The 19,080-nt window shown below is 42.9% G+C and overlaps 1 protein-coding gene across 14 annotated transcripts in view; it reads right to left on the minus strand.

Moving 5' to 3' along the window:
* Positions 1 to 19,080, minus strand: part of PRDM10 (PR/SET domain 10) — a 48,388-nt gene that overhangs the window by 1,183 nt on the left and 28,125 nt on the right. For 12 of the 14 annotated variants that reach the window (XM_026071689.1, XM_026071685.1, XM_026071688.1 and 9 more), the window contains 11 exons: positions 14,038 to 14,385; positions 13,281 to 13,436; positions 12,096 to 12,275; positions 11,156 to 11,266; positions 9,861 to 10,061; positions 9,119 to 9,262; positions 7,874 to 8,044; positions 6,358 to 6,498; positions 5,572 to 5,740; positions 4,808 to 4,920; positions 94 to 3,726 (listed from right to left, as the gene is read on the minus strand). In XM_026071689.1, the coding sequence (XP_025927474.1) occupies positions 3,490 to 3,726; positions 4,808 to 4,920; positions 5,572 to 5,740; positions 6,358 to 6,498; positions 7,874 to 8,044; positions 9,119 to 9,262; positions 9,861 to 10,061; positions 11,156 to 11,266; positions 12,096 to 12,275; positions 13,281 to 13,436; positions 14,038 to 14,385 (1,971 nt within the window). In that variant the 3' untranslated portion in view covers positions 94 to 3,489. Of the gene's footprint in view, positions 1 to 93; positions 3,727 to 4,807; positions 4,921 to 5,571; positions 5,741 to 6,357; positions 6,499 to 7,873; positions 8,045 to 9,118; positions 9,263 to 9,860; positions 10,062 to 11,155; positions 11,267 to 12,095; positions 12,276 to 13,280; positions 13,437 to 14,037; positions 14,386 to 19,080 lie in introns of those variants that run through there. The other 2 variants (XR_003254496.1, XM_026071691.1) reach the window with 2 other exon arrangements.

Consider the following 19,080-nt stretch of genomic DNA (forward strand, 5'->3'; position numbering starts at 1 on the left):
AAGGTAGCGCTGCCGCGACACCGCCGCGACACCGCCAGGAGCGCGGCAACACACCGAGCATGGTCAGTAGTTAAGGAAAAAAATAAAAAAGAAAAAAAAAGGAAGAAAAGATTTATTAATTCCGTTTCTTTTTTTACACCTGGCAGGTAGCACGAGACTATTAACACTATAACGGTCACTGAATGTACAATAAACATACACATTTAAATAACAGAACAGGGGGCAGGAGGATGCAACGAGTCTGCCAGCTTCGGTACCCCGTGAAACCCTCGGGCTTTAAGTCCCAAACGGCCTAGCGGTGTGAGAGGCGCAAATGCATTTCCTGGGGAAAGTCCGGAATCGGAACCAAAGGGCTGCACCGACATGGAAAAGCGCACTGCCGCCAGCGGAGCCCCCTGCCTCCCCTCCCTAGCGCGCAACGTAGCTGTCGGCGAGTAACGGGGCGCTCCAGAACTAAGCTCCGGTTGGACATTATTTAAGAGACAGATCTTTGGGTCGGCTGTTTTAAAAAAAACAAAAAGCAAAAAAACACCCTCTATCTTCTGCACTGCAGAAGTCTGAGGAAAAAAAGCAATGAAAAGAATTGTCTTTTTTCTTCCCCCCTTCCTTTTCTAAATGCAAGCCCTGCAGTACCACCGTGTTGCACAGCTATTCTATGCTACAAAACTGGGCTTTCAGCTCTCTTCCCCCAGGCTGTGTAATCGTTCATTGCTTGGGAATGAATATTCATGATACTTGATTCCTAGGGAAGATTCTCTCTCAGCTGAGGCATCCGTTAACTCGGGGCAGTGAATCACKAGGCTGGTGTCAAGCTGATGGCTTGTGTAAACAGCTGTTGGTGTGGGACAGAGCGCAAACTTTGAGAAGATTCAAGTTCAAAGAGGCTGTCCTGAAATGGTTTTCTGTAACACCCTSTAGCTTTCAGCTTTAAATAACTGGTACAAGAACAAGCATCCTCATTCTGGTGATCCTATCTGGCAATATCTTTACRGAGAAAAGTATTGATCTTCATCTATAAAGAGCAGACCTTTTAAGACTTCAARAATACTCCTATAGAACATACCATTTCCAGGTCTCCTGTTTTCTTATTACTTGTACCRTATGTTTGACTCATTATTAAATTATCTAGCAGTCTGAGGAAAGCCTCTTTTCTTCAAAAAGAAACAAAGCCAAGGCAAGAGCTCCCTTCTGTTCGCCCACGTGAACAACACTGTAACAGCCTGATGCTCAAAGGTGCTCAGCAACGTGACTTCAGCTCAGTCAGTGGGAACTGCAGTTGCTTGGCCACACTGTAAGAGTAGATGAGCTCCCAAATCCATTGAATTAAAAAGACAGTCATCACCACAATTGACTAGATGGGAGCTCAGGTCCTCATCGACTTCTACAAACCTTGTTAATGCCCCACTTGTTAATGCCCTGATACACTGGTACAGKAAGAGAAGCAAAATCCCAGGCACAATTTCATCTACATTTTGGCAAATCACTTCCAGACTACCTCAAAGCAGTTCTGAGCTGGCCGATATTTTAAATAGGATTTATCTCATCATGCACAGTCACTATTTCCACACCATAGTAACACATATGTTATTTACCAAAGCAATACGTGCTACAAGGCTTTGCCAGCAAGTAACAAGGCTTCCACTTGTCCAGTCCGAGCGTTAAATTCTCTCACGTTTAAGAGCTTCACCACCATAAGGCCTGATACCGCAACCTGTAAACATTTGTAGCACTTTCATATGGTAATCCTCATCTAACTCTGTGGGAGTACTTATGTAAAAGAATTGCAGACTCGCACTCAGTGCRGCACAGGAGAAAGCGAATCAACAAAAACCAAGATCCCTTTTTAGCTCTTAGGTCTCAAAGCATTAAGACAAAACTTTCTTTTTGTTTTTTAAATAAATGTATCCTATTATGCACTGATGTTCTGGGATGAGTTTTCAAGCAGAGTGAAAGGAGGTTTAGACACATACAGTATATCCCATCAATAGTAAATGGAGCTGTAGTCATATTCTTGCAAATACSAAAATGCTTTAAATAACCAACCTACAAGACCTGTGAAGGAGAATTACGTAAGAAAAAAAAAAAATACACTGCCTTAAGATAAAACTTATCCCCCCCTGTCTCCTGGTCCCTAACCATAACATGAGTTCTATACACAGACCAGGTCTACCAAAGCAGGCAACTCTTGCAGATGGCTTTCTACATCCTGTAATAGTGGTCCACTAGCGTTTTTCTTTTATGTGTTTCCTGAGTCCAGGGCTGGTCATTTTATGAAACCGTCCAAAGGAATTGCAGTGTGTTGTTAAGAAGGTATTTGGAAAATCAGAGTAACCAGCTCTCCATCCAGTCTTCAAGGGAAAAATACATCCACTTTGAGGTGGCAACAGAGACGACTACCCTGTGACTTCATAGAGGCTTGCTCAGGAGTTGGTTTTAGACAGGTTCTCTTCAAACATTGCAAGTTAAAGCAAGTCTCAAACAGCAATTGCAAGCCAGAGGTTTCAGTGCCTTTTGACTGCATAACCTCCAAATCAAAATAAAAAGAAAGGGATTATTTTCTTTCCCTTACCCTCATTTTCTCCTGACACAACTATCATTAGAGGTCACAGCAGAATGAGCTGCTCTGCAGGCTAAGCTGAGCCTTTTTTGTTTTCGGGCAAAAAGGCGATTTCCCTGCAAACGCTGGAGGGGAAAAGAGATAACAGTGGCTCCGTACTACCGTTATGTACTACTATGATTTCAATCAGTTTGTCCCAAACAACAAGGGTTTAAGACTGCACTTTTGCTTCTTCTGAACTGCTTGGTAAAGTAGGGCAGGGCAGACAGCATGTAAACAGTTCTAGAGGATTGGAAAAATAATAATTTAATGGACTGCTTCTGCACAGCTTCACAGCTTCATTGTTATATCCATCCCCACAAACATACACAAGGAGTCACCACTTTGCGGCTGCTCTTTTCCTCCAGGCAGTCTGCTCTCTATCAAGCTGGTATATTCCCTTTCACCTTGGCTGCCGAAACAAACACACAGGAAGCAGTTCTGCCATACTCCGGCAATTTACATGATGTCCTCTTGTTCATCGGCTCCTATTAAAAATATACATAGAACATAATCTGCCAGTTAGCCTTCAGTCAGGCAAGCTTTTTCCCATACCATTGAATAAGTGTTGTTTACTGGAGACACCTCCAAAAAAGGAAAAATAACCGTCAGCAGACATGCCAAAAAATAAAGTCCAGGGCAAGCAGAGATTCCATTTCTCTTCTTGTCCTTTTTGTTAAAAGCTGCATAAAGTGGCATCCCAGAAGGATTTTGAGGGTACTTCTTCACTGTCACAGGGGACTTAAACCCTCTTAAAGCATTAATAAGAGCTCCAAGATTTTAGCTGAAGTTAAGTGAGCATATACTTTAAATCATATGAGCTCCAGGACACCCATATATTTGGGCTTTTTGGGGAGGTCAAAAGTACGAGCAAATGACACCACAGGGTTTCTTCATTCATGTTCTGCTGAGAAAGTTCTTGGTTTAGTGATGTGCACTTCACTTCCCCCGTTCCCATTGGTGGTTGTAGTGATTATGTACTGGGTGGTTTGCTGCTGATTACTCGTTTGAGATTCCAAGGTATCAGTGTGGGCTGATGGCTGGGAAACACCGACCTGTACCTCACTGGAGAGCGAAGAGTTTTGTTTGACATCCAGATCAGGCTGACCTTCAGATATCACATAGTGAGTCTGCACAGAGAATATTAAAAAAAAATTAAGCAATGATTGTGTTTCATCTCACATTTTCTGTAACATTTCTGTTGCTATGCTGGAAAACATTTTGGTATGAACCCGGAATTTTGAAATTTAGTTGTACTGCATTTAAGCACGTATTTGAAACCATTATAACCCAAATCAGACCCTTGTTTTGATGTACATTGGACTACGATGGATATAGTTTATTTATGAATGGCTGAAGCCAATTATGCAATAACCCATCCATAGAAAGTAAAATAGCAATTTACAACAGAACTATTTTGAAAGTTTCTTCCATTTTCCATGTGTTCTAGCAGAAGATGCATTTCCAGTGTCCAATATCCAAGCAATACATCAGTTCCACTTCCTTAMGCTGAATCTCTAACTAGATAAGATAGCAATAGCTCCTTCACAGCTTTCAGTTATACATGGAATTAGGAAGTGAGAAACGTTTCCAGAAACTGTCTGAAAGTTAGTTCAGTGTATACAGCTTAGTCTTAAATATTTTTAAAACTGTTCAGTATCACTAAGTCATATCCTGTCCTGCAAATATGAAGCRAACACATTCAGCTTGAGGTAGTCATACATACAAGGGTCAGACAGGTGTAGGCCTCATAGGTGACTGATGCAGAACACTATTTGTTCTCATCAAGAACTATGATGCTACTTCAGAAAAAAACAAAACAATCCCCCCCCCCAAATTATTTTCCCTGAAGCTCATGAGATCATTTCTTGCCTTTTGTAACCTCAAGATTACAGCAGTACTAGATATGAACTACATTTTCTCCTTAGCTTGTGAAACAACGCATCGTATCATTCCTTAGCCATTTTGCCTACGGATTTTATGCAGCATGGAACTCAGTACAATYGTTGCAGAAAGCCACTGCTCTTTTGAACTACGCAGTGTGGACCTGTTTAGGTGCAGCACTATTCTCTGTTCTCTGTGCCCCATCATCATTCTGGCATTCCTTTAACCTTCAAAGTGAAGGCTTTAAGCCTGATACATTATTCCAGGGCGAGRGTACAAAAAACACACCACACCAAAACCAAACCCCAGCATGATCATTTTCCTTACCTGGGTAACCGCTTTCACTTGCCCTGTGTTGACAGTGGTGACAGGTGTACCCACAGCTGTCTCTGCGATCACGTACTGGCCTTGGGGAATGGCCATCATCTGAATCTCAGATGCTGAAAGATGGAAATTGGAGAATGAAGACCTTCAGTCATAAACTCAGAGACCACCTTGAAAGACAACAGCGACAGTGGTGCACAGGTGTAACACAAGCCCAGAGCTTGAAACAACAGCAGTTGTTGAGTAGAAGCTCAAGTAGYAAGAAGCCCGTAGCTCTACGGGCCTTAACAGAATTACATCTGTTATGCAGAATTATGTTCATAGGCATGAAGAGCTGGATCCTCAGCTGATAAATCACATCCTGTTCTCCCCCAAGAAGAGATTTCCCAAATTACTATCCAGTGCTGCATGGACACAGGTAGTCATTTCATGTCACCCTCTTCTTCTGTATGATTCAAGCATCCATCTGAAATTTGAACAAGCTGCTATCGAATACACAGATTCTTGCTGAATGCAAGATCCTTGTAATAAAGGAGCCTAGTTTGCCTGTCCGAACCACACCTCAGATAATTATGGACCTATGGTAAAAGAGACTTGTACAACCATTTCATTTGTGTAAAACTATTCATCTTCCTAGACCTTTATGCATATTAATGAAGCTTCATGAGCTCTGAAAGTACTATCCCATTTGGTAGCTGGAGAAGTGGACAATATACTAGTTCCACATACTAGCCMGAGCTCCAGCGAGCGCTACTGCCGACACTTACAATAGCTCCGAAATGAGTTCCACGTGCTGGGAAGATACGTGTGCTGGACTGAAGAACCTTGCTGCTGCTGGAGGGCTGGGTTTTGTGTAGATGTAGTTGTCTGCATCTGTGAGGGGCTAAGTTCCTGCTGAGACTGTTGTGAGGAGGGACTCAATGGCTGACCACCAACCTAAAAAGCCATCATGACAGAGGAGAGAGGAGGGAGGAGAAAAAAAAAAAGAAAAAAAGTGATCTCCACCATGCTCAGGATTTTGCATAACTCTGTACTGTTATAAGYATATCCTTCTTATCAAGGGAAAAATAGAGGATTCCTTAGCATATTGAGCACAAGAACTGCAAAGCTCTCCTCCCTCTCCTCCCACTTGCTTCTCTGGTTGGTCAGTAAGCACAGACCAGAAACTGAAATACAGAGATATGACTTGCTGAAGGTTACGTAAGAAGTCTGTRGAAGAGAACTTAGATCAGAAGCTAAACACTACACAGCCGCAAGAGCTGAACTTCAAATATTTGAGGAGTGCGAGTTTTCATTTATATCTTTCAACTGGTTACCTTTAACCTGAAACAGCTGAAAATTTGTCCATTCCTGGCCATCTCTCTCTACCTGGTACACKTTATAAAAAAGGAACATCTGGCAACTACTTGATAATCTCAAAGATGTTCATGTGACAGTCAGTGTGTGGTATTCTAAATGCTACAGAAAAAGTCTGTCCTGCATCCGTGCATGTAATATGCCAGCTGAGCCAGACTGGTAGGGGAAGCACTTCCTGCAAGAGAAGAGTGGAATACCTGCGAGGACGACTGAGTTGCTGGGGATGGCTCTGTGACCTGGATATGCTGCACCTGGATGGCATGCTGGGTGTATGTCTGGGGATCGTGAAGCTGCCCGACGTCCACTGTGGAGTGCTGGGACTGGTGAGGGGAGGTAGCCTGTAAAAAAATCAAAACAGAGCTGTATACTTCAAATTCTCTGCAGAAGCAGCCACGTAAACCTCTTCTGTCATACAGGATCTGGAGCAATGGGGGTATGAGCCTTACTGGGGCCACGGAGCACTACTGATTAAGCTGTATCTACCCTCATTGCACTCCAGTGAGATAGAAAAGTACACTTAACAGATACAAAGGCACGGAGATGGTTACATCTCAGTGATTTAAACGACCTTAGGCAAGTCATTTCCATTGAAGTTGCCTGGTCCAGCAGATGCTGGACTTGAACGGAAGTGTGTGGAAAAACTAGATTAGTGTCACAACCACTGGACCATCCTTCTGTGTAATGTATGCATACTCAAGACCTGCATATCCAAAAGCATGGTTTGATATAAATCTACATCAAGAAAACAGTGTTTGGAGTCTTACTGATTAAAAGCTTTTTGAAGCAACATCTGCTAGTGATAGTAATTAGAGTAATTTAATTACAAGCCTCAGATCTCCATAAAATTAATATTAGTTGCAGGAACTGGTACTTGTACTGTTAAAACAGCCTCAGTCAGTGTTAACTGGGGTCATTGGTTAGGCCATTATTAACCAAATTTGTAAACAAATTTACAGTGAGGGGCCAGAGAAAACACTGAAATTCAGATTCAAATACAAACACATGGTAATTTCAGCTTCATGCAATGGATAATAGACATAAAGGCTGGGGTGATTACTTAGGGCTGCCTGAATATAATTCTCCTCAGCTCCATTACTCTAGTTAYGCTCTGTTTTTATTTTTAGGAGATTGTTGAGTGTCACAGACAATGACTTTTCTAATAGATAATACAAAGGGAAAGCAAACACTCTGTACTTCCAAAATTTGGTTCTGGCTCGCCGAGGACAAAGAAGTACAAATTAGTCCTCACAGCTAAAATACAGGTCACCCACTGACCCGTGTTACTGGTTGCCCAATACCYTGGAAAGGAAACATGATGCTTAAGTTGCGTGAATGATTGTGGGAAAGAGGCGATGCCGCTGCAAGGCCGGCCTTGAACATTATGCATTGGACAATATCAAACCAAATCAAAACAAAAAACTGCCTAGGACGGATTCAAGCAAAGTTGCCCAGACAGGTTGAACCAAGTTAGGACTGTGTTAATATGYCTCCACCAAGCTGACCAAGACTGGCAGGACCACCTACGCCCAGTACACAGTGCTTATRAGGGGAACCCTATGCATTATCAAACCATTTATCTCCAAGAGTGGTTTTCATCATAGCACTTTTTGTAACTGCTCCTTAACAACCCTCCCACCACTATAGCCCCAAGGAAGTGCAGGCTTGATATGGAGGGGTTCAAAAGCACATCAAGTCCCCCGACAGGTTACCCACCTGAGCCACTTGAACAACCTGCAGCTGTATATGCTGAGGCTGCTGCAAGCCRGTTGCGGACTGAGACACAGGGATGTACTGGATTCGCTGGTAGTCTCCTTGAGGAGTTCGATAGTCTGTTGTGAGGGTCTGGGACAGCTCTGTCATCGCTTGGGTCAGTAAATCTGTTGTCTGAGAAGGGRGAGAGAAGCAGAGAACATCATCCCATATTGTCTACTAGACTGAACACTTTYGCAGGCCTGTAGTTATTTCATTGCACTTAATCTTCACTTACACCATTCGGACTCGTCATTTATTTCCAAGAGCTTAGCGTATACAGAGCATGGCTGATGGGGTCAAAGGAATGACCAGGCCCCTGGGATYTGCTCTGTTCTGTCTAGATGCTAGTCAGCATTATTCAGGGTTAACTTAACATACRATAATTATAAAATTATTATAATCTACTGGCTTGGCAATATTCTATTTGACAACAAAAATCATGCCCTTGGAAAGAGTCAAGTCTTGCTTTCCAGGTCAAAAAGGAAGACTGCTTCCTCAGACATATTCCCCCTCTCTTCCTCCTGGCCAGTGGTGATGCTCCTCTTGATAACTATATTTATAAAACATGTAAAGACAATTACACCTAACCGATCAGATTTACAAAGCCAAAAGCACCCTGGTTGAGTCTAACCACTTTAAGAAAAAGTCTTTTATCTGCAGTTTCAACCTTCAACAGTTTTAAACTGTAGCTAACAGGACTTTTTTTTTTTTTTTTTTTTTTTTTAATTTTGCAGCATCACTGCCCAGCACCCCTGAAGAGATGCAAGACTGATTTTCTAGTTTCTTTAACTTTGTTAGCAGCTGATGCGTTAACAGCAGAGAGGTTAACCACTGGAGACTCATATCACTCAGTGCTGCCTTGTCCAAAGGATTTCAGAGATCTTGACTCCACTGAATGGAGTTTGATCCAGTCCTCAGTCATTGGCAAACATGTCATCTTGATCCCAAAGAGTGCAAGCACCTCAGGTGAAGAGTCCCAGTGAACTATTTGTATTCCATGAGATTTGTATTCCTGAGTTACTTAGATATGTGTGAAAATATCATGTGGAGTCAGTAACATGTAGGTCTGAAGGAAGGAAAGGAATGGAGTGGAGTAGGAAAGAGACGTATCCTTAGAGCTCCAGAAGGGAGAAATACATCACTCCCAAKAGAACCAAAACAAAACACACAGRTTCAAGCYCAGTCTAACATTTCTCRCATCCTTACCACAACAGTCTCTCCGGTAGTGCTGTCAGTGGTTAGAACAGCAGGAGTGGAACTGATGACAGCTGTTGCCAGTGGTGCATGTATTGTGTTAGGGAGCTGAGCAAACTCYGGGTGCTTCTTGCGAATATGTTGTACCATCTTTGTCTACAAGGAGATGCAAAAGAGTATTAGAGAGAGGGTCTGCAACTCAGCTTTGGGCCACCTGAAATCAAACAGCCATGCAGAAGGCAGCTTTTAAGCTTTCCTTCAGCAAGAAGGCATCAGGATTCACACCATGGGTTGCTCAGGTCAGCAAGAAGGGATCACAAAGGTCATGAAGTCTGGGCTAATTAGAGCTACCTGATACTGAACTATTGTCCCAAACTTCACAGCCCAGAAACTTTTTCCTTCAGCACAGCTAAATATTTTGGGGAACTTTTCCAAAAGTTACTTTTTCTGCACTCTGTTTCCAAGCCCCTCTCCCTTGTAACAGGGTCAGTYGGCAGTTTCCAAGCTTCCCCATTTGTGATCCCGCTCTGTTCACATTTCCATTTGTGCTTTCAAGCCCATGCCCCCCAGTTAAGGGCCCTTTGCCACAAAACTAGCAGGCTGTGCTCRTGTTGTCAGTGCACAGCATGAAACCAGCTATGTGACTCAGGATCTGACTCGGGAGCTCTGCGTGTGGACTGACAGATCACAAAAACCGTGGCAGAGCATCAGCGGGGAGAGGCTGTGCTCTGAGGCTAAGAGAGGCCCCCAGTACCTTGCTGCTGTACTGTTTGGAACAGTGAGGACAGCAGACCGGAGGAGTGGCTATGGTGCCCGTCAGCTGGGTGTGGGTGCTAAGCATGGGATCTGGCTCTCCTGGGCCTGCAGGGCGCAGTTTGCGGATGCTTGGAGGTAACTCAGCACCAGGATGGTTCTTCAGGATATGTGCTTTGCGCTTGCTGGCACTTTTGTACACCTGCAGAGTAAAGATTTGGAATGAGAATGGCATAACCCTGATGGCAGTGCAGAAAACAGATACCATTTATCTTTACCTGGAAAGTTTGCTTGTCACTTTAGACAATATGGTTGGATATATCCCCAAACAATCACAACATAAGGCATGAATACACACACACATTCCAGTGTTCAACCAGCCTGTAAAAGCAACTCCTTCTAGTGTAGAATACTAAAGCCATTTGAGAGCATGCAGTACGCCAGAATAAAGCATTAAAGCAGGACAGGAAGGGAAGAGGAAAATCTGTTTTGCCTCATACTTGACAGTGAAGCGTCAAGAGAAACAACCAGTCACCAAAGCTGGAATTTTTTCAGGGTTAATTTGTCATGAGGGCTGATATCTTTGCTCTTGCATAAAGCGTCATAAAGTTTTAATAGCCTTCAACAAACAAAATCTGTTTTAACTATCACTTGTGTAGGCACATCAACAAACACTGCATAATATTATTAAAAAATATATTTATTATTTCTTTAAACAAAAGGAAGGAGGCATCACTGACGCATGTACTGAGGATAAGAATAGTCAGAAAACACTTCCTGGTAAGTTAAGGTCCACACACACAAAAAACAAGGCCAGAGAGTAAGAACAGAAACACAAAGGCAGGACAGAAGAAGATTCAGGCCTGCCTGAACACTGGGAATTAATGACATGCGACTAAGCAAGCAGCTTAAAATGAAAGGAGTTAGAGACTAACTTTTAGAAGTGCTAAGGAAGTCAAAAGAAGTTAGTGTTCAGAAGTTACAGAYAGACTGAATACTTAGTCACTGAGTTGCAGATAGTGATACAGGGTCGCTGCTTGCTGAATGAGAGCATTTAAGTTTTACCAACTCAGAAGACAGAGGGCAGAAAAGGAGAATCGAAATCTTCAGTTAGCATCCAGATACCTTAGCCTAAGTGCATTTCATCTTAATTCCTTTTAGGCAGTGCTGGCACAAATGTTGCTGACAAGCTTCTCAAGCAAGCTATAAACCCTGCCATGTTCCTATGCACAGACAAATTGGTTGCATACAGATCTAGGACTGAACTACCCTCTGATGGGTGACTTTCTTACATACCTTATCACAGTACTGACAGAAGTAATCCCTGTTGGGCTTGATGATAGGCAATGTGAGTTCTGGCACCTCTTCTATTTTCATGTCTGGATGTCTCTTTGACAAATGATTCACCTAAAAGAAAGAAACAGTACAAGAGAGCGTATTACAGCTGGAAGCTAAGCAATTGCCTCTTCTCCTGCACACGGGTAATTGCCAAACCGAAACTGTAGTGATGCTAACTAGCAGCACTCAAAGCATTTGCTGCCACCAGGGCTATTGTGCACTCTCAGCCAGCTGCTGAAAGTAAACCTGGTCCTCATGGATCTCATTTACACTTTCTCTAATCAAAGAAAGATGGGAAGGGGGAAAATAACCTGTTTGAACTAACTCTCCTGCTGCTGAGAGCAGGTAACAACTATAAAGGACTTCTGCCCAAAGAGGCCTTTGCTAGCAGAGATCACAACCYTCATGAAACATGCAGCAAGAGATCTTATTTGCAAACACCCTTCCACAGCGGCAGTGACAGGGCATGGCCAGGAGAGGCCCCTCTCAAGAAGGAGGAGAAAAGAAAYGAACAGAAAAAAAGACCACCACAAAAGCTGAGAGGACGTACAGCTGAACTATGCAATACATTAATCTCATATTCTGTGAAATGCATTACATGTCAATCAGCGTTACATACTGTTGAGACAATATGGTGGTGACAAGCAGACATACAAGACAGGCAATGAAATAGGTAAAGGCACATAGTTGCTGAAAAGATAGAAGATTATGAGAACACGCACACACACAGGTTGAAAACAAAACAAAAAACAAAACAAACCCACTCAGGTCAGCTACAAAATTCTGTCTCTCAGCATCCTTTGTTCCAACCACTGGAATTGCACCTTTAAGTCCATACATACTCATCAAAATTGAGTACAGAAGCTTGAAAGAGAAGCCAGAGCACATGGACCCTCACCAACATCCCCCTCCGACGGAAGCCCATCATACACAGTCGACACTTGAACATGAAGCTCTCGTAGTCGGTGGAAGCTATCCGAGGCTTGAAGGTTTTTGAGCGGCTGATTCGATCAGCTTTCTTGGCCTCTCTTTCTGGGTTGTGCATCCTCTGCATGTGCTCTCGCAGCTTGTCTTTCCTCTACAGGTAGAGCAATCGGGGAGAAAAAAGCATCACCACCACTTTCTGCCTTACTACTTGTTACAAGCAGGAACTACAATGTAACTTGTTCACAGATCTCTTTGGCCTCTCCTCTCCAGTGCTGCACGCTCAGGGTTGGACAGTGCAGCAGGAACCCTTTGAAAGGTTTAAGCTTACGGTCCAAATCAAGCTGACGTTGCTCAACCACAAAAGCAGAAGCCAAGCTAATACTAATTGAGTGATCTCAGTGAGAATGAGCCCCCCCACTCAGGTTTTCCTCTGAATTTAACTAAAACATTGATGCTCAACTTTGTTAGGCCAGCTACTTGCATCACTTATGCTCTGGACTGGTGAGAACCACATACCCCAATGCCCCATGATGGTACTGAACCTATTGCCCAGATGCAGTCCAGCCTTTCTGGACACGTGTTGTCTGGAATGGGCTTCTTCACCCCTAAGCCCATTCAACCCCTCAAAGTCATAGGAAAGTAAGCATCCAGGCGCAGGCTGCTGCCACCACAGTTTACCTGGCTCACAGTCTGCTCCATCTATTCTTGAGGGATCTGGAAAGTGATCTGGACATCATGTGTTAACAAGATGCTTCCTATAGACACAGGCACCTCAACTGGGAATATCATTAATCCAACAATATCAGCAAGAAGTTTTCCTCACTAAACTGATAAAAGCAATGTAACCCAAGCACTTGACAGTTGAGTTGTATAATAAGCCAGTTCTTAATGAGCCCTTGCCTTTAAATTAACTTATTAAAAGAAAGATCTGAGCAGGGCAGAGCATGCTGGGGTGAATCCTGCCCCTTTTCTATCAGAAGTGAATGTTGTAGCTCACACACACTACACAAAGCAGTGCATGCAACTCGCAGGCAAGTCTAGCCTGTCTACACACATTGCTTTCTTCTACCTTCGGGAAAAGAAACTTACCTACTTGAAGGGGAGTAAGGAATGCTGTTCTCCACCGGTATCGGGAATGATCCGATAGTCATCTTACCTTGAACTGCTTGCCACACGTGGAGCACAGGAAGTCTTTGCGGTCCGAGTGTCGCAACATATGGAGTCGCAGCTTGTCAGGGCGGCAGAAAGCCTTGTCACATTCTGTACACTGGTAAATCTTTTCTGAATGGAAACTGCGTACATGTTTCTTTACCTAGCATTGAGGATCATAGGAAAAAGGAATTTATTCAAAAGAGAACACTGTATAGGAAAACAGTCTCAGGAACTCTTAGCAAAAAAGGGTTCTCAGTTCTGCTCTGGCAGATACCTGCTCTGGCTTAGAAGTAGTTGATCAAACAGTTGAGATCTTAGCAATGGCTTCTACAAAACCATAACATTTCTTAATTTCAAAATTGAGTTTCAAAAGCAGTGGACAAGGCATATTTGGGTACAAGCTGCATCCAGCAAGAGGCAGTTCTTTTTGTGACATGGGTCTATACCAACCAAAAGTAGCTAGGACCTCTGTTTCAGGTGTTATCCAAGGGACTGCCCCTCCCACAGCACAGAGCCTTCTAATGCCAGATTGAAGTATTGCATTTGATGACTTAAGGAAAAGAGAGCTTCAGTGAAATAAGAATACTCCTAGCCATGCCTGGTCACGCATCCTTTCTAATTTATGACTGATACAGGTAGCGTTTAGCTTGTGAGAATGAAGTGACATGCAGCATTATGCAGAGACAGTACTGAAAAATTAATAAACAAAGTGCTTGCAAGAGACCTGGAAGGCAGTGTTCCAAATCAGTACTGCACCTCACCTGGATAAAATCTGGAAAGCGCTTTTTACAGGTAGGGCAGGTGAAATAGCCATCATTGACATGGATGGCCACATGATCTTTGAGCAGATCCAAGCGGTCAAAGGACTCGGGACAGAAAATGCAAGAGTATGTTTTCTGGTCCATGTGGAACTTCATGTGGCTCTCAAGAGCACTGCTGTTGATGAAGCCCTTGTTGCAGATATCACAGGTTAAAGGGCAGTTCCCTTCCCGTCCATGAAACCGCAAGTGCTGATCCAGTTTGTCCTTTTCCCGGAAGGCCTTCCCACACTGCAGGCATTTGAACGGACGAAAGGATTTCCGTATGAACAGATGCTGAAGAGCTGCATTCTGAAAGAAACATCCAAGAAAACAGCTAGTTTTTATTATACGCATACATTCCTCATAGAAATATTATCAAGCTTAAGTACACCAGAACAACAATGAACTTAAACTTCAATACGCTCTTTTGAATCACAGATATTGTCTTCATTTTACAGAAGGAGATGCTGTGACAGAGAGAAGCTCAGGGATATACCTGCAGTTACACACTGAGTTAGGAGAACAAAACCCAGGAGTCTCCAAATTCTTGTGTTCTGCTTAGTTAAGACATTTAGCTAACTTCATCTCCAGCCTGGCATTTTTCTGCTAAGTGAAACCAAATCCTCTCTGACATAGAGGCCTGGGCCTGAGAACAGAGCTGCAATTCCCGCTGATTTCTCAGGACTGGCTTGTGAGTTCAGCCACCACACAAGAAGGGTGAGTTACTGCCTTATCTATGGAGAGGAGCACGGCTGCCAGAACCCCACCGCCCATTCCAAAGGCAGTTTCTGCATCAAAGAGCACCGCGGAGATGTGCGGCAGTGGTTTAGTGTTGCCTGGAAAATTTCTGGTGGGATATACATTCAAGAGACGCTGCAACAACCTAAACCTTTTTGATATTATGGACAAGAGGAATAGAATTTCAAAACATTACAGCAGGGGCAGAATGGCAGGTTTATGAGCAACAGGTAAGAACTTGTGAGCAATCCACGTAACTTTGCCATTAAGCATATATCAAGTATGAGAGTCTGAAAATGAAGAAGAAAGATGGACGAGAAACAGTTTCGCTAAATCAAGGGGAACTCTGATGAATTCTGTTGTCTACTCAAAGGGTGTTTGATTATACACAAACTTGAAATTGCTTTTCTAGATATTGCAAGAAACTTGTAAGAATATTGTGAATTGAGCATAACATGGGTTGTGCAAATATTCAATTTAAAATTTAATTTACTAGGCTGATCTTCTGTTTTCCTCCACTTCTTTTCTACTATGTGTCATTTGTCCTCTCACTTCCTGCTTCTCTTAGCGCATGCTTTCCTCCAGTCAGCTTTTTCTGTAACATTTTGTGATTCCTATCTCTTCCCTTTCTCCTTCTGGAGAGCACGACGGAGCCGTTCCATTCCTGATACCAGCACTGTCTGCTGGAGGAACAGATGCTGCTGGACATGTTGCCTGCAGAAATAGCCAACTGTGCTCTGAGCCTGCATTACAGTATCACATAAGGACTTTTATGCTGGTTAGTTGCAAAGGCACAAATAAGTCACATTTCTGCACATACGAAATCCCATATTACACTATGGCACTCATACTGTACTCCAAGGAGTCTGTGATACTGCCATTTTTCTGTAAGAAACCTGAGGAATATTTACTCTTCTCCAAAATAACATCTGCATCCTTCCTTTTACTGTTACCTTCTCTTGTCAGATGTTACACACAGAATCTACATTATCACGGTTAGAGAAACAGTGCTAGAACACTGCTGGCACCTATGCTTACACACGTTCAATATTACATATTTCTCYGTGAGACACAGTCAGGACTACAGCAAGCAGATTTCCCTGGTTTCCGCTCTCCTTTTCTTGTGGGAACGTCTGGGCTGACATTTGCTGTGTCCCTTAAGTGTGTGCCAAGCAGCTGACACTGAAAAAGTAAAGCTAGGAGCTCTTCTGCTGGAATCAGAGAACAGCTTGGGAATAGTGCAAAATGCTGTGCTAGAGATTCAATCAGTGAACCTGAATGATCCCTTTCACCATCTGAACTGCAGAGGGAAACCTATACTTTCAATCCAGAAAAAGGAACACGAGAGCAACTCTTGCTATTTTAAAAACAAAGCGTGAACAGTTTCAGATGAGAGCCTCAAATGAGCCCTCCCAGGAACTGTTGTCATCTCCACTCTCCATTTCACAAGCAGAGAAACTGAGGCAACGGGAGATACAGGGTTTTACTCTAAGTAACACCACGAGTTGAAGAGACAGACACATGCTGTGTAAAAATTAACATGCTGCTTGGAATCAGGGGTATATAATTTGCCATTAACTACACAGATATCCTAATAAACCAAGTAGTTAAGGAGAAGCAGTACAAGATCTTAACTCCACTATTACTGTATTTTGCTGCTGGTAACTCAAAAGATCCGAGTAGCAAGATAACAGGCCAGAGCTTTATACCATGTAAATCAAAATAGTCCCATTGGTATCTCAAAGGCTACAGAAGGGTGAAACCTCTTACTGCTCTTTGGTTAGACAGACTATCAGCTATAAAAACAGAAAACTAAGTGTTGTCTCATTAACTGATAACATTGATCCAGTGCAAAGAATTGCGTAAACAAATCCTCCAAAGCCTTAAGGTGGATATTATAGTATTACATCTAAGTAGTTTACTCCTATAATATTCACCTTAAATTCGCAATTAATCAGTGTGAAGAGCACTAGAAGAATGCACATAGTTATTCAGATGACACTTGTTGACACTTGGTTCTGGACATTGGTTGCTTAAAGAACAACAAATGTGACAGTTGATAATGTGGGGTCGGCCAGGAGATGCTAAACAGAAGCTGGACAAAAATGGCACGGAAGGCAATGCTGTTACGTACCACTAGATTAGATACAGCGAAAAAACCAACAAAACAAAAAACCCAACCCAAACCTACCTGCAGCTCCAGCTGAGCAGGCAGCATTGAGGGAGAGAAAAATACTTATGTTATGAAATGGACTGCAAAACAGAAGCCGTGACTTCTGCGGGGCACTATTAGGGCCGGTTCCTGAAGCTAGAGTTCACTCTTTGTTTAGGCAAGACTCTAAATGGGAGTTTTGCCTCAGGAAACACTAGGCAGATCTTCAAGATTACCATGTAGTTAATGACTGCCCAAGGGGAGTTAAAGGGCAAAGATAAAAACCACCGATAATCTTTAAGGTGTTTTGTGACCTTTCATGTTTTCTCAGCTAGACAGTTGACGAGTAACGATGCAATGCATACTGCAGAGCCACAGCGAGGATGAAGTGCTGTTAGCGCAAGGGAATAATTAGGGCAGGATAACAGTAGGGCAAGGATTAGAAGGGTGGAAAGGTGAAGAGCAGGGATATTTTTAGCCTCATCTTACTGTTTATACTCTGCATTATACAACCTGTTACATTTCTTCTTTCAGCATGAAGGAAACTACTGTGCTTTCCACACCACACCCCTAACCTGCCAGCTGCGTCCCCTGAGCAAACAAGTCACCTACACAAAGTCACCTACATTTTAGGATCAGGTCTGTATGCAAACAAAGCAATTTGGAAATGCAAGCTTTTCTGAAATCAGCCTGCAGATGCTCTGGATGCTGCACAGGGCTGGGGGGGAAAAAAATTCTTTTTTTTTTTTTCCATTTTGGCTGTGGACCGTAATATGCCCTTCTTTTCCCTACAGGGGTATCTTGAGGGGTGAGCGTATCTGTCCAAACACCAAGGACAAGACTGCTGTATTTAAGCTCTGATCTCCAAGTAAATTCCACAGGCTCCAAGGCAGATGCTGAAAAATGAACTGATCCTATCAGGACTTGAACCCGAGTACCTGTACTCTGTGTTTCCAACTAGAATGAAAGCACTCGGAGCTTCACTGTTTTAAACATTAGAAAAACCAACCAAACAAAAACCTGAAGCAATTCAGCAAGATGCCATACTTTTTTACAGTTTTCCTAGAGTGGAATACAGCGATATAGGAAATCATTGCTTCTGAGAAACGAAATCCTACATGAGTAACTTGGGAACTAGAGTTACACAGGTCCAGATCATAATCAAGACTTCCTACTTGTTCTTCAGAAATGAGTGACATATTACACATTTTAAAACAGAATGTTTGCTTGTTTATAACATTAATTGCATGCTATTGTAAGAAGGTGCTGTGAACCGTTGAGGATCAAGTGCTGAGAGGGTGCTGCAGCCTGATGTGATTTTTTTTTTTCCAATGGTTAAAAGGTTATACTTCCTAGTTTACTCTTATCTCAAGCTCTCATTGCTCACAGTCTGATGCGATATGGGCAGGTGCTCCACAACCATCCACGTGCCATTCTGCCAGTGCCCCATCTTGAAACATCTCCAGGACTCTGCTGAACACGAGTTCCAGACGTATAGGGAATTGGGGAGATTTGCCGGTACAAACATGTAACTGAGGACTAAACCACCACCGCACTCCTCTTATTTGTGATCCAAATACAAATTTCCAGGGAACAAAAGCTAAACAAGTAACTTTCGAATTTCTTTCCCTATCTTCCCAAATTTACAGTTTAAGAAAAGACCTTTACACCTCAAGTTCAAAAATTTGGGGAAAYCGGTGACACCGTCTCTCTCCATCGCACCCAGGCCTCAACCTTGTACTGTGCAAGCTGTGACATATCACATGTAAGAACTAGATACCCACGCTTTTACTGTCCAAGACCCAGCATCTGTCTTTGTCCTCTGCTACGCACCCTTCAATACATTCAGTAAAAATCCCCCAAGCCTTTCACATGTGAAAAATCACATTACTGGTAGAAACCTGACATTCAGAGAGCATAAACATTTTCTATGGTTAGAACTTCTGCATTCTTAGTCTGAGCCAAATTCTTCCACCAAGGTATGCCACTGCATGTATGGAGTAACAGCACTCCTAGACTTGCACACCTATTGCTGTAAACTCAGAGCAAAATTCAGCTCAACATATTCCTATAAGGAACAGTTACTCAACTCTTTTTTAATCCTCTTTCTCATC

Source organism: Apteryx rowi, unplaced genomic scaffold (genome assembly GCF_003343035.1).
Source record: "Apteryx rowi isolate R43461 unplaced genomic scaffold, aptRow1 scaffold_33, whole genome shotgun sequence".
Taxonomy (NCBI): domain Eukaryota; kingdom Metazoa; phylum Chordata; class Aves; order Apterygiformes; family Apterygidae; genus Apteryx; species Apteryx rowi.